At 38.5% G+C, this 23540-nt stretch overlaps 1 protein-coding gene and 1 pseudogene across 1 annotated transcript in view; one reads left to right on the top strand and one right to left on the bottom strand.

Annotated features, from left to right (window-relative positions):
- Positions 1–23540, top strand: part of cog5 (component of oligomeric golgi complex 5) — a 72600-nt gene that overhangs the window by 11502 nt on the left and 37558 nt on the right. The window contains exon 7 of the mRNA XM_019100486.2: positions 15049–15179. Within this exon, the coding sequence (XP_018956031.2) occupies positions 15049–15179 (131 nt within the window). The remainder of the gene's footprint in view (positions 1–15048; positions 15180–23540) is intronic.
- On the bottom strand, positions 624–5586 carry LOC109085999 (annotated as a pseudogene).

The raw sequence follows: 23540 nt of genomic DNA, 5'->3' as shown, positions 1-23540 counted from the left end.
TTCATGTTTAATGGCATGACTTTGCCTCTCATACTGAACAGTGTGTGACCTTTCATTGCTGCAATGCAAAGGTGATTATTTTTGTAGGCTGCCAAAAGATACAGTTATCACCCTCTAATCCAGTCTAACCCATAATCAAACACCATCAGCTCAATAGGTCTCATAGGGTCAAGTATTTGGAATCAACACCTTTTCATTGACACTCCCCATCCACTTCATACTCCAGCAGCTTTTTTGGATGATATGCTGTGAGCCACCTCCCTCATCCCTATAAAAAGATATGATTTTTTTGCCAACTGGCCGTGCAAATGATTTTGAAAGGAAGCAGACCTTGCTTTGTAAGTGCACCCTGTGACTTGTTGACCTGAGTAATATAGCAATCTTGTTCCTTTTATTGCAGGGTGGAGGGCAGGTAATATTCACTTAATGAAACTCATGGTGTGAATTCTTAACAGTGTTTATCTTATATTTTGAAACAGTAAAAACTGAGGTGGCTGAAGCCAAAAGAGAACAAAGACATATAACCACTTTCTCTACAGAGTGAAAAAAACTACTCGAGAAATACGACCCAGTGTTATCACGGTTGTGCAGGGTTCATCTTGAGAGCAAAAAAATTCATCTGCTGTTTTTGGGGTATTTAATGCAAATGAACAAACCCAGAAGCATCAGTTTCTACGTCTTTACATTTGTGGTTTATAATTTACTTGGTTATGTATGTACAATCTCTAGCACCACTTCAATAAAACACATGCAGTATTTACACTTTACCATCTATGACAGCTACAATAGTCACCATTACAATAAATAATAATAAATTATTCCTCTTGAGATACTGTACAATTAATACACTTCAATTCATTACTTCTTTGGATTAGTGGTTTCCCTTTTTAATGATTATGTACCTGATGTGGATGTTTGCCTTAAATTGGCCCAGTAGCTCATTCCACATCCTCTGATGAGAGGCATTTTTGCCTGACCTCGGTCTCCTCAAAAGTCACCTTTTTGTTCCTTTTTGGGTCAATCCATGAGTTGTGGATGACCACATTATTAGGGATAGGGTCACCCTCTACAACTGACACAACACGCTTCTTCATTTTACTCTTTAGAACCTTCTGAAATTTCTGCCGAGTGAAGGCATAGAGCAGCGGGTGAAAAATGGTGGTTCCATAAGCCATGACCAGGAAGCCCAGTCTGAGACGCACCGTTAAGTTGCTCGGCCCTGCACTCAGGATAACAGTATTGAGCACAGTGATGGGTGTCCAGCAAAGCAGGAAGGTGGAGATGATAAGAAGCGACATGCGGAAAAATGTTTTTGTCTTTTTGCTGTTTCACGGTTCCTGTGCCGTTTGACTGCCCTGCGGAGGGCTATTATCACGGACACAGAGGTACGCATGGCTTCCTGCCTGCACTGCTCTGTGAGGCGTCAGTGGACTCTGGCTGAGTGGAAGTCATGGAGATGGTCTTTTTCTTTCTCGGTTTCTTCTTGGGCACCGAATGGAAACGTGTGCCTATGCGGATGTTGAGCGCCTGCAGAATCTTGTAGTAAGTAACCAACATGACCACAGCAGTGAAGAAGAAGATCGGGATCTGTGCCAAGAGGTGATAGTAGAGGCCCAATTCAGTGTAATATTGGTTTGACGGTTCCTCTCCCTCTGTCTGATTCCTTTCATTACCTGCCTGGCTAAAGAAACCCTCTTCTATGAAGGGTACCAGAAAGCTAAGGAATGATAAAGCCCAAATGGACCCTAATAAGGCCACTGCTCGTCCCATTGTCAGAACTCGATTTGCAGGCCGAACTGAGATGTCATAGCGGTCTAGTGTGATGGCCAGGACATTGGCAGCAGTAGCCACACTAGCAAAAGACACACAAGCCTCGTGGAAGCAGCAAATGAGTGCACTGTTGCCTTCCAGTGGCAATAGCACCACCACAATCGTAAGTGGGATGCAGCCCACACACACCAGGACGTCTAGCACATGAAGGTTCATGGTTACAATGTTGCTGACAGAGCTCACCAGGTTTGACTTCATACAATAGAGAGCCAGCACAGTCAGGTTGCTACTGAGACCCAGCACGATCTCCAACATGAGGAAACCTGTTAGAGACACCTGGAAGCTGACAGGGTAAGGAGTGTCCAAGTCCATTTCGAAGTCAAGAGGTTCAACGTTATCGAGGACAGTGACGTTGCTCATGATGCTCTGGAATCCCAGCACAGAAGGGGTATGCATTCTCCTACACACGCAAAAACAGAAGATGGTTGTTTAAACGCTACATGTATTTTTAAGAAGCATTTCCATGACATGCTACTGAGTGTATGATAATGGCAGAACTGATTAGCTTCTGAAATATAACTTGAAGTTAATTTAGCCAAATTCTAGCTGGCAACTAACAAGTAAGTGAATGGAAAGGACCACAGTTAAGAACGTAAAAAGGTTGAGATATTTATCTGCTTTGAACATGCAGATAAAAGATGTGCATACACTAACAAAACTCACCCCTCCCTTGTGTTCACTGTCCTGGTTAGGAGCTTGTGTAGCAAATGCAACCAAAGCGTTGATGTGTTGGCAGGTTGTCATAGACGCCAACCATACTACAGAGCCTCTTTATCTCAGCAGTGTCCTTTGCTCCTTCAATGCCATTCTGTTATGTACTTGCTCCGTTGTGTGCTGCTTTTTTTTTAATGAGCTAATATTTAACAAATGCATCAGCTAAGGCTGTCCTCAGCCCCAGCATGGCACAGACTGGACAAGTGAGGACACCCCGGTTTCCTCAAACACCTCTCTTTAGGGTTGATTAAACACCGTCTAACCAGCTCATACCTCTTTCCCTTGCATCCTCAGATTTCTGTGGGAGGATGTGGGAGATGGAAACACTCTGCTCTTCCTTTTCAGAGTGTGGGAAGGGTTTGTGCATTGTAATATCCACGTGGTCCTGACATGAAAGCTGTGTTGTATTCAGGCTTGTTTTTAGCCTTTTGTCCTTTGTGTTGACCGAGCAGATCTTACAGAAGCGATCAAGGACAGCACCATGTCCCATCTTTGCAAAAGTCCTCTCTTTTCATTGTTTATTCCAAGACTTTGTGAACCACAAGAAGAAATTCATCTCCCTCAGTGTGACAGGTAAGGACTGGCATTCCCTCCTCACTATATAACAAAAGTTGTACCGACTCCTACAGAGTCCATGGCCCCTTGTATTCCACCTGAGTAAATCACACTCCCACCTGCTGTGCCATAATATAGCTCCAGGAGTCCAGGCAGGTAGACAGCAGTACGCAGTAATCACAACAAGGTCACAGGTTTCCAGAGGGAAGGAGGTAGTCAGGCCGGTGCACTGTGTGGCATTTTTACCCTCTCTTTTTCACAATGTTCATGTGGTACAAAGGAACAGGGGCTCCATCCTCAGTAGTTTCACACTCTGGCTGCTGGTAGGTGCAAAAAAGTGAGAGTTAGAATTATTTTTTTGTCTTTCTACCCAAGTCATAAATGACCTTGAAAATCTCTAAAGGATAGTGGTGGCATCTTAGCATTCACATAAGCCATTTTACACTAACTTTGTCCATGATCAATGGTTTCTAGTTGTTCTGAGACAGTGTAATGATTGTGCACCCTTCCAACTGCCTTTTTAAGAATTAACCCCAGTCAAAGCCAACTTTTGTCTTTGAAGGTGTCTCTAGTGTAATTTGTTAGTTGAAAAGCCTTAAAGGTGCCATAGAATGCATTGATACAATATTTAAAATTGTTCTCTGATATCTACATAGAAGGTATGTTGTTTATGTATTGGGTAAGGTTATAAATTCTAAATGTTTTGTTTTTCATTTTTCCAACCCTAGGATTTGTCCCTAGAATGAAATAGTCTGTTATTACATATTTATATATATAGTGTTATATATATATAGCGTGGCTTATATATATATATATACAGATATATATATATATATATATATATAATATATATTTTTGTATGTTTTAGAGTTTTTTATATATTTTGCTAGAATTCTTAGTATCCGTGGCATGAGCATGATCGCTGCGAAACGCTTGCGGAGTGAACGAGGCTTGAGAGAGAGTTGTAAGTGAAGGCGTGGACGCAGCCTCTGTGTTTCGTGTTGCATGTTTTTTTGTTATTTTTTTGTTTTTTTGTTTTGTATTTTTTTTTTTTTTTTTAGTTTGTTAAGTTAATAAAGTGGGACGTTGCAGTTTAGCGTCAGCGATATATTTATCTTATCTTAATTGCAAAAGATTTGAAATAATTTGGGTTTATTTTTATATATTTAGCGTTTTTGTTTGTTTTAATAGCAATATCTGGCAACACCGCATTGATGATTTTCCTGTGCAGGTCCGGCTGGCCTAGAACATGGGCTGGTATATGTTATCCAGATGTTGGGGGCGTAAACATTAATGATGCCGACTGTAACGTCACAGTCAGTGTTATGTTGGGATTTGCCTCTTTTTCAGTGGTCTTTTGAATACACAAGATTTACATAAGAAGGAGGTAACAATGGTGTTTGAGGCTCACGTTATGACATTTCCATGTACAGAACTCTTATTATTCAACTATGCCAAGGTAAATACAGTTTTCCATTCTATGGCACAACACAAGCCCAACTCATTAAACTCAAGTTCCTTTGGAATAATGGACTCCCACAGCGGCTGTGAGTGGTTGTTTGCAGAGCAGGTTTGCAGTACTCCCACACCATACTTACATGGGCAATATTCCATATATGTGAAGCAGAATACTCATACATCTCCAAGCATCTCTCTCACTCTTTCTCTGTTTTTCTGAGCTGAAAGGCAGCTTTCAGCACAAGCCGGAGAAAGTAATAGCGACAAGAGTGCTCACATAATTTTCCCCTTAAGAGGATAATGGGTTAGATGGGTTTCGATTACTCAGTTTTGCTCTTTCCACATACATTAAATGAGTTAAATGTGTCAATTACTGTGTTGGCCACTGGAGGAGTCACATCAAAATACAGCATGCATCAATTTTTTTCACATTGCAAGCATCAAAGCAAGACAGCACACAGTTTTTCTTCAAAAAACAGTTGTTAAATCAATTCATATTCCCATCCAAAGCATAGAATCTAACTGCTCTGAATTTAAAGCATACTGTCACATAAATTTATTCATTCTTGGTAGCAACCCTGCACATTTTAAAAAGTAAAAGTTGTCAGCTTTGTACAGATTTCTAAAGTTATGCCTTGTATGGAATAGCATGCATTCCCTTTAGCAGATGCTCTAGTTGTGAGAGTACAGGAAATTGAAGCTTTTTACCTCTCGTTGCTGCCATAAGAGTGAGTGACCTGGTAGCCCATATGTTTCCCAGTTTGAGTAGAGCCATGCCAGGACGAGTAATAAAGGACATGCTTATCTGACGGGATGAGTCTGGCTGTCTTCCTCTTTCTGCCTTTCTGTGAACGCTCCCTTGCCTGACAAGGGGGGCAGGGAAGTCAGATGTTGTAGGATGTTGTGCCATGCATCTCGCTTAGAGATCTGCTCCTCTCCTTCTCCCTTGTTCCTTCCCTCTCATTCTTTCTCTCTCTCACCATCCCTATGCTCAGCGCTTTCAAAATGCCCTACCTACTCATCTCTCTCCTCCTCCTCTTTTTGCTCTCTCTCTCTTCCCTCCCACCTCCCTCATCACTCTCGCTTTCCCTCCCCCTTCCTCCCTGTCTCTGCTGTGGTTTATATCACTCCTCTGGTTCCCGATTGGTCTCCTGTAATAGTTGTAACCCTTTCTTCCCCTGTTGCTCAAATAGGGCTTTTACCAACAGGTGAATTTTAATCTTTGTTGACATTGTCACAAAATACACTACTTCTCTGTTCTGCTTTCTTGCTAACTTTTTATTGCAGTTCTTAAATTGTCCATGCATTGACAGTTAAGAAGTGAGGAAATAAAAATCCATGTAATAGCCTTGAGCAAGGATGTGGGTGAGTTTACTTGCAAGGCAAGGGCTCCATCTGAGTCTTCACAATGCAAACATGACAAACCTCGCATGAAGCGTGATTTAGGTTCTGCCTTTTTTGCCGCACTTGTGTGGGTGTGTTGGTGCACACTGATGTGGAGAGGAGGAATGGGCTAATTATGGAACATCACTTTTCTCACCAATTCAAAACTATGTTGTAGATGACACAAATTTCACAAAAAGGCTTCAATTTACCAAGTTGAACATACTTGTAAATATTTCAAGGTAAGCATTAATATTTAAAACTATTATTTAAGATGCCTGAACGAGAGAGAGAGAACGTGTTCAATTTTTACTATTTTTAGTCAATTTCTTAAACTAGTGGCCCAAAGCGCAATTCCCTTGGATTACAAAAGCTGTTGTCTCATTTGACATTTCTAGCGTCTGTCAGTAATGACCACTCTCTTTATGTCATTATCTCTCTCCCGTTGTATAAACTGCCCTATTGAGTGTGTTTGTGTGATTCTAGCTTGATAATGCTGCTGTGACTGATGCTCACTGAGTGGAAGCAGAACTCCAGAAGCCCTGGGTGAATTAACTTGTGCTTAGCAACCGCAGGTTCCAGGAGCGGAAGGTAAGACGCCAGGTGCCATCTCGCTGGGAGAGGCGTGAGGGATGAAGAGTTGTGGAAAATCTACGACTCTGCTCCCTGGAGCAGCCTCCTGGAAGCAAGTGTGCCCATTGGGGCTCTGGCACGACCCTCTGGGATGCTGCCTTGCAGTTTGCCACTTCTCATCTGGCTGAATTCCTTCCATATGTTTGGGGTCCTACCACCAGTTTTTTAATGTTGTTTTATTATACTTCAATCTTCTTATTTCATCTCTTGTAAGTTTATATCTGTTATTAAGTTTATACTTCAATCTTCATATAAATTTAAAAGTTAAAGTTTTGTTTAGTTCGTAGTTCACCTAAAAATGTATGAATTTCTTTTTTTCTTCTGCAGAACACAAAGATATTTTGAGTAGAAAAAAAATCATTCAGTTGGGTCCTAAACAACATTTGATTCTGTTGGACAAAAAAGCGTTATTTCAAAATATGTTCTTCTGTGTTCCATTTTCGAGATACTGTTCCATTTTTACTGGTACATGCTGTTAATTTAAACAAGCACATTTGAGCAGAAGTTTAAAGAATATGGCCTCCTAAAACCAAAGCCAAAAAGGAAATTCTGGTTGGCCTATAGTGTTGTATTTTGTTGGCTCCCTACACCCTCAGAGACTCTGGAGCTGTTCGTGGTCACGTTCCCAGTGTCTCTAAGTGCTGTCTTGCATGTGGACTTAGGACAGACCAAATACAGATGACAGACCCAGTGGTCAAAGTCGCCTTTGGCAGTCCACAGTCCCCAAAGACCTACAGCTGTTCCATCACGGCTCAGTGTATGAACTGCACATCTGTTGAGCCGGGTCTAAGTAGAACTACAGTTTACCATTGCACTGCAAACAGAAAACATTTGGCCACATGACTGAACTGACTTTGGAGCAGTTTATCTTGTTAAACTTATTTGTGTTTGACATTCAATGGCCTGGAATATGATGCAAGCAGATGCAAGGAGCTTTTGGATGCTTTTACAGAATTAAACAGATTTTCAAGCACTCTTTCAACCAATGGAATTGATACAGATGGTTATACTAAAGATAGTGCAGTCTCATATTCTGAGGTGTTAGGTTGCATTTTTCAGTCCTCATTATTAGAGTTATTATGAACAATAATAGTTATGGCTTTTCTGCAGACAGCTTCAAATACAGTGGAAGGGTCTGGTCTGTATTTTAGCAGATTTCAGAGGCTTTAGTTGTATAAACTGTCAATTCCCCTTAGCCTCTGCAGGGCCAACACGTCATTCTGTGATGCAAGGTTAGTGTTAATGTGAGTCTAGATCCCCCACATTGTGTTTTCACGGTGGCAGATTAGTGGGGACACCCTGACTGTGAACTTCTGCTTTCTGCGTATGTTGGTTCAGCTTTGCTTAGCCATCCCATAAGGACTCTGTGGAATCCCAACAAAGCATTCCTAGTTCATCCACTTCCTGCCACAGTCTAGAGGGCTGTGTTATTATGTGTTTTGTTGTGCCGGGGGAGGGGAGGCATGGGAAAACGCCATCCCTTATGAGAGGGGTGACCTTCAGAAAGCTCCATCACCCCCTGATGCCTAATCTGTTCTGATTCAAGGACAGAAACGTTTGTATCTGTTACTACTGGAATCTCATGCTAATGAAACAAACGTTCATCTTTAGTTGTTGGTTAATGCTGAGAAGGAAGGTGTTTAACATGTAGGACTGCCTGTTTCTTGCTATAAGCACTACACATAGACATGTGTACACAGTATAATTAAAATGGAAATTGAAACTGAAAAGCAAACCACGCATTCCTTGCTGAAAGTGTGTATATCAATACTTTTTGTGCAATTTTTTACAAGTGCTTTTTCATTGTTCAGACAACGCCCCACTAAATGACTTGCCTAGTAAATAATAGATATTCTTCATAAAAATTCTGTTACATTTATATTTCACTTTTGCAATAAATGTAATATTGTTATGGGAAATTGTAAATGGTATGGTAATATAGTGGTATATCCATAATATTATTAAATAAAATAAAACGGGACATCTAACAATATGTAGTCTCATAAAGTGTAAGTACATTTTACCAGAATCTTCTCTGGTCTCTTCCGAATCACATTTACAGTACATCATCGATTTTATTACACCATGAACAGTAGCAGCAGTGGTTTACCACCTTAACTTGGTGACAAGTGAACTTGGTATGTTATTGAGGTATAGAGATGGTAGCTTGAACACCTGTCTGAAAGAGCCCAGCTTATTCTTCCAGTTGGTCAAATTGATGTGCGAAAACAATGCCTGACCTTTGGATGTGATTTCATTGTGCAAGTAGTGATCCTGTCAAGAAGTTGCTGGAGCGATAGTCACTGTCTTGTCAGTTCTGACCAGCTGAATTGTTTGTGTTTCCCTCACCTGTCACGTATCGTAGCAATGAAGCGTCCAGGTGAAAGGAGACATTGGGTCTGGTGAGAAAATAAGTAATTTGACAGAGAAATGATCCAAGGTTGCTTTCAGTCTGTGTGACTAAGTGACTTGGCATGACGTTCTCACATTATATTAGCATGATTTCAGGAATGCATGTAGGTTGTTCTCATGACCGTCGTCTCTCATGGGATACTGTGCAGGTCACAGATTAATGAAAACAGTTTTCCTCCACTGCTGCTGGGGTATGATACGTGATGAGGTCCTAAGTGCTATAATTTTCTTTGAAACAGAAACCGTCAGTAAACATTTGATGTTCTTTCAATTAGATTATCCAGATGTTTTGGCATTGCAAATGTTTTCTGCTTTATTTATTTTTCACTGAAAACAGTGCAATTTGTTTGGTTTTGGACATGTCTTGTGACTCATTGCTATGCTTGGTGTTGAGTTCTTGAATTTAAATGCTTTTGATCCTAGTATTGCACTTTTAGTTGACGTTTTTTCTTTATCTTCCTTGTAATTTTAGAGATGACTATCTACACCAACAGCAATTACCTTTTTCACTTTCATTTTAATCTCAAACTAATTGAGTGCCCTGCTTTGCAGGAATCACCTCCTCAGACAGACCCCATATTGAATTTGCGCTAATGTTTCTTATCGGTCCCTTCGTTTTTACACCGTAATAGGGAAAAAATTGAATTTCCAAGGTCACAGTTAGAATCGTTTTACACTATATTGCACACTGCACCTTCTCTCTGTGGAGTGGCTGTTGTGCTCCATTCCAGATAAATGCAGGTAATAACTGTGATTGATGCTGAGCCTACAGTCCTCTAGTGCCTCTACAAAAAGGAAGGATATGCAAAGTCAACACATGGTCATATAAGTGTCTTTTTCTCTGCAACACCGAAACTACAGAGTCAAGAACAGTGATTGAACAACCACCTATGCCCATCCCCCTGACATCCCTTCTGACACTCAATGCCCCACCAAGATTTGGTTTTGGAGAGAGGAGCTGTCACTGCATTCATAACAGATGCTAGTGTCTGTCTTTTTGCATACTGCAGGGTATCTGCTGTTCAAAAGGTGTATATTCCACTCAAAAAAATTTGATTAATTTTTACTTTTTAATTTTTTTTTTTAACTTTTTTTTACCCTCTTGCCATCCCACATGAATTTATAAAATGTCTACTCAAGTGAAACAGTAGGTTTGTGTGTTTTTGTTTATTTTATTCTAAACACCATTCCAACATCTATGGCTATATTGACGGCAAGAACCAGTTAATTCATACATAAGTCTGTCTTGCAAAATAGTTGTGTGTTGGACCATTTGTTGTGTTAGGTTCAATTTACGTGTATTTATTTGGTCTATGGGAGGAAACTAGAGTACCAGTAGGTTTGTGTTTTGTTTGATATTTTGGATTTTGAGGTTCAAGGTAGAGGTCTTGCTTTTGATTAAAAATAATGAAGATGCTTGGATTTATGTTGGTTTTGTTTTAATGATAGGTTTGTCTTATGAGAGTTGGCTGAAATAGTAGAAGTTTAAAAGGGAGTGGATTATTCTCTAAAAACCTGAAGAAAGAAAGGCGTATATACAGTGGAGATCAACAACACAGAACTTCCTAAATTTCAAGGTCACTGCTTAGTCCTGTTTGCAGTTATCCAAGCAGGAGTAGAAGGGCAATTGTTTAAGCATATTTCATAAATTAATTGTACTCTGAAACACAGTATAATTAAAAAAAAAAAAAAAAAAAAAAAAAAAAACCTTAAATGAGATATTTGAAAAAGAACTCTGATAAAAATTAGAGAACAATTAAAGATACCTACAAGGTATCCTGAGCTATATGACAAACCCTGTTTAACTGGTACAAGTTTTGTTGTTTTCATGATTTTATTTCTTCATGATAAACCGTATTTAACTTGATTGGTTATAGCTTTTTTTTTTAGAGTGCTTACACTCACGCTGGACTGAATTCAGTTATAGGCCTATTCTTTGATAATATAAATGTTCTTTGCTCACTGTATAATTTGTTCACTTTTTGAATAATTGTGGACATGCGGCAAAATCTTTTTATTAAACGTTATAAGGTTAAATACAAATTCAGTCTTGTTAAAATATTTTATGGCATAATATGGTACCCTACTTGCCTAAAATGTTATGATGTGCATAGTTAATAGATTACATTAGGCTACAGTGTTTTGAGGACATTTGACCAGAGTGCAATTAAACAGCTGTGCTTATGTGATTGACGGTGGCTGTCTTGAGAAGCGAGAAAGCTTTGGTTTTTACAAGTCGGAATGTAAAATTACGGTAATATCGCATGAACGTTTCACATGAAATTCTGTCAAAGTGAGGGGGAGATGTAGGGGCGTGTGCCGCAAGGCATGCAAGAAAAATACAACTGCACTAGGCTATATATTTCTGGTCAGTTCAATATATGATTAATCACAAAACAATCACAAAAGTTAAGTATCTTGGGGTTGATCGAGGGGCACAAGGAAAATCTCAGGTTTTTGTTGAAATGCCATAGTTATTTTGTCATACATGTTAGTACAACAGTGGTATACCCACATCTAATATTCCTTAAAATTTTAAGCAATGAAGATTAACAATATTTCAGAAAAAGTATTTATAGATTGTTCTCTAATTTTGAACTCTACTGTCAACTTGAAAGGCATAGGGGTGAGTAATAATGGAATAATTGTCATTTTGGGGTGGCATACCCCTTTAATTTAACAAGTAGTGTCCAGTTACTGTTATCTTAGAAATAAAGAGGGTTCTTTTTGGATTTTGAACCCAATATTGCATAAAACCATGCAACTATCAAGTATGAGTATCAGATTAAAGACACAGCAGAATGCTGTCCCTTACATGAAGAATGCATTGTGTGCATGCTATATTTAATTGAATCTCAGCCTTTTGCAGTTTAATAATCGCAAAAGGTCCCACTGCAATTTTGATTACTTTAATTGTGCAGCCCAAGTTGCATGGTATTCCAAACAAAGCCCGAGTTACAGAATCATCATGTCATGTTAAATCCCTGCGACCATTTGTCCTCTTAGAACAACACGCAACAGTTTCAGCACTTGTCATCAAAGTGCAAATGATAGAATGCTAATTGAGAGTCCCCCTTCAGTATTGTGGTTTTCTTCTAGGGCAATGTAATCATTGTTGCAGTCTAGAAGGGTGAAGCAGAAGAGGGTGAAAATGAGGTGAAATGAAATTGCGCTGCAGGGATTTTTGGCAGGGATCGTTGATTTTATTCTGGCTTTAGGCCTGCCTGTACAAACAAGAGCCAAAGACTCCCCCCTGCTTTCCTGTGTAGAAGCCACCTGTTTCCTACAGCTCTCAATCTCTCCAGATTTTGAACCATAAACTCAAAGTCGCCTCTTAGCATCTGGATGCAACAGTATGGAGTCATTTCCTCAGCAAGATATCTGACCTCTTCTAATGAGACAGCATTGGGGTTTTTTTATGATCTCTTAGTTAGCAGTCTGCAAATCGAGTCACGGAGTCGTCAGCTGGTGTGCGTTCCCCCAGAAGGTGCTAATGAGTAGATCTATGTAGTGACATTGTTCTGCTTGGTGCCACTGTATCCGTATCAGTCAGCATCTCTGACTCATGGGCTGTCTGTTCAGAGGCCTGTTCAGTATGGCACCCTGTGTTTAGAGATGCTGTTTCTTTCCTCTCATTTACTTGCAAGAACCTTTTACTCTTTAAAGAGCAGGTCATATGGCATTTAAATTTGTCCTAATATTGTGTTGGAGTCCCCTACAACAGGTTTAAATGCACCAAAGGTCAGAAAACATTTTTCTTATAAATATTTTCTTAAAATATACATTTAATATTAGAGTCATTTGCCAATGATTTCGAAACGATACGTTCCAAGCAAGTACGGAGCAAACAAACCCACAAGCCTACTCTGCTCTGATTGGTCAGCTGGCCAAACCTGTTGTGATTGGCACAGAGAGGAGTCCTTGAGCCAGTTAGCCAGCGCTACCATTGACAAAGCGCCTTTACATAAAACAGTAATATATTGCTCCAATCCATTCTTATAATAATGACATAAAATAGAAAAACACTTATGCAAGCGAATTGTGCCCACAGCTAAAGTTTAGCTGCTAAACTGTGAACACTTGGTGGATACGTTAGTCGAGTGCTAACGTAACTAAATGATGAACCATTTTGACACTAAACTATTAAAAATTTTCTGCACAAACAGCTACTGTTTATGTCACGGTGGTCTGCCAAGGCAGGGGTTTTTAACCTGTGGGGCGCCGGCACCTGTCAAGGGGGGCGCGAGCATCAGTTAATTCAGAGACATTCCCTTGAGGATTAATGAATATGAGTTAGCAAATCTTTAGCCATCCACTAGGGGGCAATCAGAGTTGGCCATGTCGGAAATCCAACCACGGATAGGCATGTTGTTATCTCAGAAACACGCTCAGCCATTGCACTGAATCAGGTAAACTGGTTATACATTTATGTTTCAGTATAATTACGCACTATATACCAGGGGCGGTTCTTAACCCCTTTAGGTGGGTTTCAGCCCCCCATCTGTCATCTTATCCCCCCAAAACTATCTTAACGATCAGGCCAGTGCTGCCTCCTTAATGTTTTTTATTCTCACGTGTTTTAAGTCTTGTCAGTTTAAACACTAAAGTAATTTAAAGCCATTTAAGACCAAGACATCTCAGTGCGGTAACTTACTCATGTGCCGTGATAAGGCAAGTGAAATTAGACAAACTTGGGGGTCGCATGTCCTAAAAGGTTGAAAACCCCTTGTGCTAAGGTGCTTACTTCACTCATGCAGCACACCTGAGAGGACAGGTGTTGTTAAATGAATGACTACCTGAATGAGCACACATTTGTGAATAGCATCTGGTCTCCCGTGTGGAATATTTTCAGGTGTAACTGGGACGTTCCTCCTCCTCCACCTGTATCCCACACCATCCTAGGAGCTGCTACCCTACTTGCCAATGTATTCATTCCAGGGCATGCTGCCATCTAAGTAACTGCTTTGCTCTTTTCGATAAGTTTAATCAGCCCTAAGTAGGAAGCTGCTAACATGGGTCGAGTGGCTTCAAGACTCCCTGCTTAGTGCAGACAATTGCGAAGAAGACAGTTTGCATGCTAACAGCTCAAATTTTATTACATTCCTTGTAAACGGTGATTGATAATGGATAATCAACAGTAACAACCAGCTGAAGTCTGTCTCAGTGAGAGAATCTCGTGGAGAAATCGAAACAAATGAATGCAACTGCACACAGAAGAAACATAAAAATGTAACTTAGTTTTAATATTTATAGCACACAGCCTAGTTAAGCAACATATGACCAAGAGAGTGAAGTTTTCTCTGAAAACCATGATTGCAAATTTGACATTTTATAGTTAAAACGAGTAGTTAATTACATTTTAGTTCATTATTTGAATTTGATATATCGTCAGCGTTGACTGTTTTTGCTCCATTTGGTTAGTGAAAGTAGGTCCAAACAAAGATCTCAGCAGAACAGTTGCAGATATCTGAGCAACACACAGCAATGTTTCGTCACTGAATGATTCACGTTTTTTAATTTTGAATCATTTGAGTCAGTGATTCAGTGGTGCATTCATAAAGACAGGCACTTGCTTCATTCTTGAATGAATCAGCCATCTGAATGAATAAATCGTTTGGAATTTGTGAATCGTTAGTAGACAGAATCACGATTCATATATGAATAGATTTTTACATGCACCCATATTTTTCTTCCTCTTCTTTAAAGCAGCGCAGCATGGCCTCGCCCCCTTTGTTGCATGTACCTAGGGGTGGGGTTTGTCTGATATCACAAACCCGGGAAGTAACTCGTTGTAATCCATGCGATCCATTTTTGTAGGCATTAAACTGCCAGAATTTTAAAAGACAATATCTCCGTTTGCATTGAACTTTCAGCACTGCAACTTTGCAGATATTGTTTATGCTCAAACAGCAACATTATATACAAACTAGCATAAAAAAAGTGAAATCACAATCAACCACCCCTTTAGACATCAAGCCCTGTATATATATATATATATATGGAAGTTTTTATCAACAACATAGCTTAAAAACCAACAAAAATGTTTTGTTCTATCTCTTGCAGACTACCTGTCCCAAGGTGTTGATCTGTCAGGTATTGACGTCATAGAAAATGACCTGCTGTTCATCAGTCGAGCTCGTCTGGAGGTTGAGAACCAAGCCAAACGGTTACTGGAACAGGGCATGGAAATTCAGGTAAAAATAAAACAATGTCGGGGAGAAACAAAGTACAAACTGTTGCAGAACTTGACAGCATTTCGAAAAAGCTCTCAATGTAGTCAGCTACTTGGTAAATTGTAGCATAGCTAACTACTTTTAAAAAAGATTTGATTTTACATTTAAGATGCTGGTGTTACTGTAGGGGTAGATTAACTGCCTTCATTTATGAGTTTTTCACTTGGCAGGCTGCAATTTCTAAATTCTCCAACACCAAATCCAAGAACTGTTTACAAGTACAAGCATCGCTGAAAATGCCCAATTTGCACTGTGTTATGAATTGTCGTCCAACATATTTCAAAACACAGCCATGAATGGAATCGTTTATGTGGTTAGTTGTGTGTTCATTTAGTTGCTCTTAAAATTTGATTGATAAAGCCATGTCTGACCTAAAACTTCAACTAGATGAAACCTGTGCCAGTATTCTTTCTGTCTCTCTCCATCTCTCCCTCAGCATGTTTCTCTGTCACACGACGCAATCACACACAGCAGATGGGCCACACTGGCCTTTTCTCCCATCTACAGACACACAGGCATCACACTGAACTGTCCAGTCACATTTCAGAAATTCAGCTGCCACATGGAGCTGTCTCAGGGGCTGAAGGATGCAGAATATATATCTGTTTTTCAATTATAGACTATTTTAAAATGCCTCCACAAATAATCATGTTGCATATCATATGAATTCAGCTGTCACGGCCCTTTTTATGTTTTGCTCATTGCGTCTCTATTATATATATATTTTTTTTTGATTGACAGTTTAATTTTTCAGCACAGTTTATGCAGCAAATCAATGCAGAGCTCCAGTTGGAGATGACAAGACTGTTGAAATACTGGCTATGAGGTCAAAAATTGCTTGCTTTATGCATCTCTCATGGGCCATCAGCTGTCTTTGAAAGCATGAGCGTTCAGGGAGTTTAGGTGAAGTTGAGGGGATGAACAGCCCATAGCTGACCTGGTCCAGTCAGGTTTTGTTTGTCCCTGCATTTTTAATAGTTTCCATTGCTGGCCGCTTGGTAAAATAAGCCTCCCAGTGCCTGCCTTTTTTTTTTTTTTTTTTTTTTTTTTTTTAGCTTCATGATGGCCAGTCACCCCCATCTTTCACATGATGTCTCAAGGTTATTGGCTGCAGACAACGAAATGACATTAACCACTGTGTGAACTCTTTAAATTTAGGTATTGGGCAATGGAAGTTTCTGGTTATAGTGGTTGTCTTTTAAAACCTTGTGCGCTGCATTTTTGGGCATCATAGCTGCCTGTGATACTGAAACGAGATTCTCAGTGTAATGTCTAACCGTATATATTACTTAAGTCCCAAAGTGAAAAATAAAATGCGCTTAATAAAAATACCCTGCAATTGTACTTGGTATACTAAATTGGTATACTTAAAGTCTGCTAAATTGGAACAATTAATATTGTACATAATGCATTTTAATTGTGCAGAAGTAGGGCTGAAATCCAACTAAAGTGGATTGTTTAATTGTGCTAAAGTGGAACTATTGTAAGTTTACTTTAGGTTAGGGCTTTGCAAATAATGCTCTGTGTACTGTTTAGTGAATTTCAATCTGTATGAAAGTGCTTGTTGTTTTTTTTTTTATTACTGATCAGGGTTTAGTGTTTAGATGCGTATTGTGTTGTAATTAAATTATTTGCACAGCCCTACTTTAGGTACACTTAAATGTTCTTGCATTTAAAGACTGATATTATTAAAAGATCGTACAGTTCTCATCAGTAGTGTCATTAAAACACATTTTAAGCTTAATATTAAGAAATGTGCATTGTACACAAGTAGTACTCAAAATAAAGTTTCATTACAATGTTTATGTCAGTAAGTCTCAAGCGATATGCATGCGATATGAAATGTTTTCCTTCATCTTTCTCTTTATTTTCATTGTTTTTTACTAAGGATGTTTTTTCCATTGAAGTTAAGACTTTGCTTCTTGAGAAGTGTTACATTTTTTGCATAGAAATCTACTTATGAAATATTCTCCTTTATTTCTTGATCACTTCAATTAAGTGTGAACGGCTAGTTCAATGTCAGTTCTCTATCCCAAGCATCTCTTACAAATTCCTTCTCTGCTGTCTCCTTACAACACATTCTTGCCCTATTAGCATCTCATTATAAAACCAAGCGATGCAAGAGCCCCCTGACCTCTGTTCATGTTTTTGTTGTTCTGGATCTTATCATGTAGTTCACTCCACTCCTCCACGGCCAGTCCTGCATCAGTATATTTAGAATTGTGTGGGTTACATAAGCCGCTATTCCTGAGCTCATATGGAGAGATGGTCCTCTTCATTTCACTCTTTTAGTCTAAACAAAAAAAAAAAGAAGAGGAATTTCGATTTAAATAGGGAATTTTAACCAAGATATCTCAAATCTTTTAATGTCCTTTAATGGAAACGTTCTGGGTTTAATGCAAGTTAAGCTGTATCGAGAGCATCTCATCCCTCATTTATAAGAACAGCTGTGCTTCCAGTAATGCACTTACAGTTTAAAATTATGGAGCAAAGATACTGGTGCTGCTTTTGTTATTTTAAAAGTTGTTTTCTTGCATGTTGACAGTAATTTAATGATTAAAAGCTTCATAAGATTATTTTCAAATCTTGTCTATTTTAACATTTACTCCCATATAGTGCCTTGACTTACACTGTAAGTGCATAACTGTAAACAGCTTGTTTCTCTTTTTAAGGTTATCTTGTTTTCTGAAATGGCACATTTGCAAGTGAAACGATATTCATTTCATTCATTCAAAATAATGCAAAGGTAAACAAGATTTTGTCCAGTGGGATTTAATAAGATCAAAGTTGTTGTTTTTTTATTGATTATTTTTTTAAGGGTTCCTGTAATTAAGTTTTGATGAAAAGAAACAAAGAAAAACATAATCTGACTAATCGTCTTAAAGCAGCAGGAACTGTTTTTCATTTTCTTTAAAAACTTATTGGAGGATTGGAGGGATTCTTCTGTTCTTAATTGCTTTTTGGTGCATAGTGACATAGTGCTTAGTTTAGTTTTCTCCTCTAAATGTCATTAAAAACATACAGAAGAGTGGTACTTTATATCAGTGTATTCCTGTTTTGAAAGCATCAGCTGTCTGATTCGCTGCCATATTGTCAGAAGGGCACTCAAAAGGAGATTGTGTTTGAAGGTCAAAATTAGACATTGACGTGCAGGGAGGCAGAACAAAAAGTGTAGCCTGTATCTGCACATTAATTTCGGATGGGGTGATGGAAGAGGAGGTCTGTTACATTTTTTTTTTATCCACCTTGTTTCAAGTCTGTTTTTATTTCTCTTCTCATACATTTATATCAGCTGCTTAAGAGGGATGTTTTCACGCAGAAGGTCGAGAGAGGTGACACTCTCGGGGGATGGAGGAGAAATCATGTTTTTTTCTTTTTTTAGTGTGTATGAGGGGATGAGGTTTTGGAAGTGGATTCTCATTACTTTACTGCTCTTTTTTTTTTTGTTTGCTAAGATTAGTTTGGTTTGAGTTAGCTGTGTTTTTTTTGTGGTAGGTGGTGGTGATTACTAGGGTCTCAAAGGGCTCAAAATTCACTGTGTGGAGTCGCACAAGTGTGTCCACAGACACACATATACAAATGACTACTCTTGCCTTGGCTCCTGTCTTCCTGACCCAAAAAAAGCAGAGTACTCACGGGGCCAGTGTCCTGTTTCACATACTCGTAGGGGAATGGACATTAATGCAGCCTTCTCGCTTACAGAAGAGGAAAAAAAATGACAATCTCTCCATCCACAATACAGTGACCCTAAAAATGTCATTGCATTAGATTGCAAACTAAGTGTCGCTTAAAGAAAAACTTTCAAAGCAAAACATCTCACAAAAATACGTTTGTCTCATTTTGAAATAATAAAAAAATAGATGTTGTTGAAATTGTAGACAATGAATTGTGAAATATTAGGACACTTGAGTGAACCTGAGGACAACTGACTTCATAAATTCACTAAAAATCAACAATACAAGAGTTGATTAAAAGACACTGAGCAAAAATATTGAAAAAAGTGAAGTTAGTGATGAGCGGATCCTGCATTATGTGGTTTTATGCTTTTATCTGATACAATGACATTTACACATTTATCACAAAAACATAAGTGTCCATATACTTCCTGTATTCCTAAAAACATCTTCTCTTAAGATGTCTCTGTTCATTAGACTAGCATGGATATTGTTTTTTACGCATTCATGAGTCCTGTATAAAACTAAATTATCGGAAAGTGTTTTTACAGTCTTACAGATAGTAACTCATTGTATCCATTACGAGAAAATATACTGTATGCTGATACTGTATAGTGGTTCTATGAAGGATTTTTTTATAGCCACAAAACCTTTCCATTACACACAAGCTTCTTTGTGGTGAAAAAGGTTCCTTAGATTATTAAACATTTTCTTCCCACTCAGGATTTTTTATTTTTTTTTAAGAACTGTTCACTGAAAGGTTCTTTGGAAAACCCAAAACGGTTCTTCTATTGTACCGTTCTTTTGGAATCATTATTTTTAAGAGTGTAGGACTAAATTGCTGATGTGTTTGGGAGATGTTAAAAAGCTAGTCTTTAGCATAGTTTGACTGCTGACCAGCACATTCTTAGGAAATCATTTGTCCATGTTCATGCATGATCAAAAACAGTCATAAACCAAGGAAAGAACTAACCTGCTTCAGACATAACCAGTGAAATCACAGGAGTGTGGTTCCTCCACATAATAGATTAGGCACTGCCTGCATTGGAAGGGTGTTGATGGTGGAATCAATGAGAGGAGGGAACGAATGAGTCTGGGTTTTAACTGAGTCTCCGCTGCTTTGACAGACAGATGCGCCTCTTGCCCCACCATGAGTAACTGTGTATTACATAAGCAGCCCCAGCAGAACATTGATCATGCACCCTTTAAACAATACGTCACCATTGTCCATTTCAAGAGGTCAAAAGTGCACCTGATGGTTGTCTGGCATAGATTTTTGTTCTGTTGATATAAGGTGCAGATATACAGTAGTCCACATTGCCACAATCAATCGGGTCACGTTATTAGTTTTCAAAAGTCATTTTACCAAACATTCCACTTAGTCTAGAAATACTGTTTTCCCTGAATGTTTTTTAGGATTTGCATTCATTTTATTTTGGATTTGAGGTTATGCATACTTAAAAATAAAAGTTCTTTATAACCCAGTATTTAAAAAAACAAAAACACATGCATCTTTATAGTGTAAAAAGGTTCTTTTAAATTATTAAAATGTTCTTTACACTAAGAAAAAATATTTCTGTTAAGAACTTTTCATTGCAAGATTCTTTGGAGAACCCAAAATGGTTCTTCCATTGCATTGCTGTGAAAATCCCCTTTTGAAACCTTAATTTTTAGAGTGTATCTAAGATTGAGGTTGTTAGGATTGGAATGATTTTCATTTCTCTGCTTTTGTCCATTCTGTCTGATCTGTTTAGTGTTGTCCATTGTCATGGTGGAATGTGATTTTTGTCATCCAGAGCTTAATAGACCCATGTACCTGCGGCATGTAATGGAATTTTCTCTCACACGCTGCTGAAAAGACACAACAAAAATGTTATCCGCCTTGGGCCAAACAAATACTGACAAGAATGTTAAGTGAAATCGATTCAATGCTTCTTTTCTTTCTCTGCTATACCACATGGCAATTTGTCTTTTTTCTATGTAAATAAATGCCTTTTGCTCATGCATGATTATTTATAGACAATCTCCTGCAATTGCTAATGTGCAATCCTTGTCACTAATAATTTGATAACAGCATTTTTTTTATTGTTCCTTCAGGGCTGATCTTGATGCATGACTCAAACTGTGCGTAAGAGGGTAGTAATCTTTTAGAAATGTCTTTTTAGTGCACAGTTTAGCTTGTCGCTGCATTGTTACCACGAATGGCAGGACTCAAAGCACATTTGGTATTTGTAAACGCCTGATCAGAGATGTGTGGCTTCGTTTGTGCTCCTTTGACTACATTTTTTTGCATGCTGACATTTTAAGGTGAAAGGAAATGGTGTTGCCCTTTAAGCTAACACAGTCAGGATTCAGACAGGGTTAAAATTGTTTGTGTGTTCTTGAATGATCTGATCTGTCTAATATTGCAAGAGGCTTTGCATTGTTATGTGACAGATGGGTCCTTATCCCGAGAACCTGCCGGATTCAGCTATGTGTTTATGTATATAAGGACAGGTTTGTCAGATATGGATATGACAGCTTGCTTGCTTGTTCCAAACAAGAGAAAAAAAACGGTATGGTAAATCGTTTTTAATTTACTCCAGCCTGTAGAGTGCAAGAGTTTAATAACTACTCACTCTCACGCATGATTTTCAATGACGAAATTGAGTCATTCATCCTAAACTACTTGTATAAATTCATATTTAGCAATAAACTTATCATTTATAACTCTAAGTCAATAGCTTGCCATACCATCACTAATACCATCCTTTTTATCTTTGCTATTTACAATACTTTGGATGCATCAAGAAGATAATTCCATTATAAAAGAATAAAGAGAGACACACATTTTTGCTGGTTTTAATGCTAATTTTGTTTTAAATAAAAGGTCATAATGTTGGAGCTGGTTGATTTGGTTTGGTGTTTTGCTTTATGGATTTTTTTCAATGCCTGTGGTGAAAATGAATGGGGAAAATGCCAAGGTCACAAAAAAGTGGATGACATTGTTGCACTCTATTCAAATCTATTCAAATCAAAAAACGTTTTCCAGTGTGCTCAACTGTGCTGGTCACTGAAAAGGTTATGCAGTCCCCCCCTGATATTCAAGGTTCATCCATTTTTTGAAGCATGTGTTTGAGTAACCTTTACATCAAAAGGAATGTCTCTCAGGACTTGAAGCTGCTAAGGAGTGAAATCATTGCTTGTGTGTGCACCTCAAGTCTTTTTTGTCTTTTTTCTTTAGCCATCGCTGTCACTCTCTCACATTCTTTCTCTGTTTGCTCTCTAAAAACCATGAAGATGGAATATAGATGCGCTGGATTGCTCATATAGCTGACGAGCAGACAGCAGGTGTGGCTTGTTCTGCCAGTATGACTGCTTTTATCTCCACACTGCTCTGTCAGTTGAAAGAAGGCAAAAGTCTTGTTCCAAATGATCATACTACTCATCTATATTTACAATATGCATACTAGGGCTGCACAATATTGGGAAAAAATGACATTGCGATATTTTATTTTTCTGCGATATATATTGCGATATGAAATCTAATCTAATTTTTTCTTACAAACAAAAATGGGGTGCCAAAAATGGGGTGCCAAAATGGGGTTACATTCTCATTTTAAATGATTTAAACATCAGAGTATTATTTAAATTAGAGTAAATTATTTGTTTGTAACTTTAGGATATGGTTTGAATTGTTAACATTTTAACTAACATGAACTTACCACGAGCAATACTTTTGTTACTATATTTATTAATCTTCGTTTATCTTAGTTTATAAAAACACAGCTGTTCATTGTTTGGTAATGTTACTTCACAGTGCATTAACTATGATAACAAATACTGTACAACTTTTGATTTCACCAATGAAGGCTATAGCCTAAATGTTGAAATTAACAATGTTGTAGAAGTGCAGTTTAGTAATAGTAAATGTTAAATAATGTGGTTAAATAGTTTAATAAATAGAACATTATTGTAAAGTGTTACAGATTTTTTTTATACACCAATTCAGACGTCTCGTGAGTTCAGTGTTGGACAGGTCAGGTGTTTAAACCATTCATTAAATTGAATCGGTTCAAAGGAATCATTAGTTCGTGAATCAGACGGGTACGGCACGCGTTGTGTAATTATCTCGGCAGTTTAGGATATCGCACAAGATTTGACAACACAGAAAACATTTCATCACTGGATAGTTTTTTTTTCTTTTTTTTTCTCTCGACACCATCGTGTCAATTGATTTTTATTAATATGCGCGAGGGAGAGAGAGCAAGACAGCCGGGGCTCTCTCGCGCTCTCTCTCTCTCTCTCTGCTCGTTCTTATATGCGCCCTGTTAAACTGACAGGACTTAAAAACACATGCAAATGATAAACTTTCACTCTATGATGGTTAAGCTGTGCAATTAATCCGCGAATCACATTTGTCAAGGGCCAGGGAGCAGCTGGCCCGAAAGGTTAATGAATAACGGATCAACTACGACAGCCTACATCGCACATCCTGCGATGTGACTATCATGGATTCATACATCGCGATATCGATGCTTAAACGACACATCGTGTAGCCCTAATGCATACTGTGCTCAGTAGTAGCCCAGTTATGGGAAATAATGCGGACTTGGCGACACTGCATCCAACACAATCTGCAGGAGGCAGATTTGACAAATCACAGGTC

The sequence above is a fragment of the Cyprinus carpio genome, chromosome B4 (assembly GCF_018340385.1).
Source record: "Cyprinus carpio isolate SPL01 chromosome B4, ASM1834038v1, whole genome shotgun sequence".
Lineage (NCBI taxonomy): Eukaryota > Metazoa > Chordata > Actinopteri > Cypriniformes > Cyprinidae > Cyprinus > Cyprinus carpio.
This window is presented reverse-complemented; position numbering and strand designations above follow the sequence as displayed.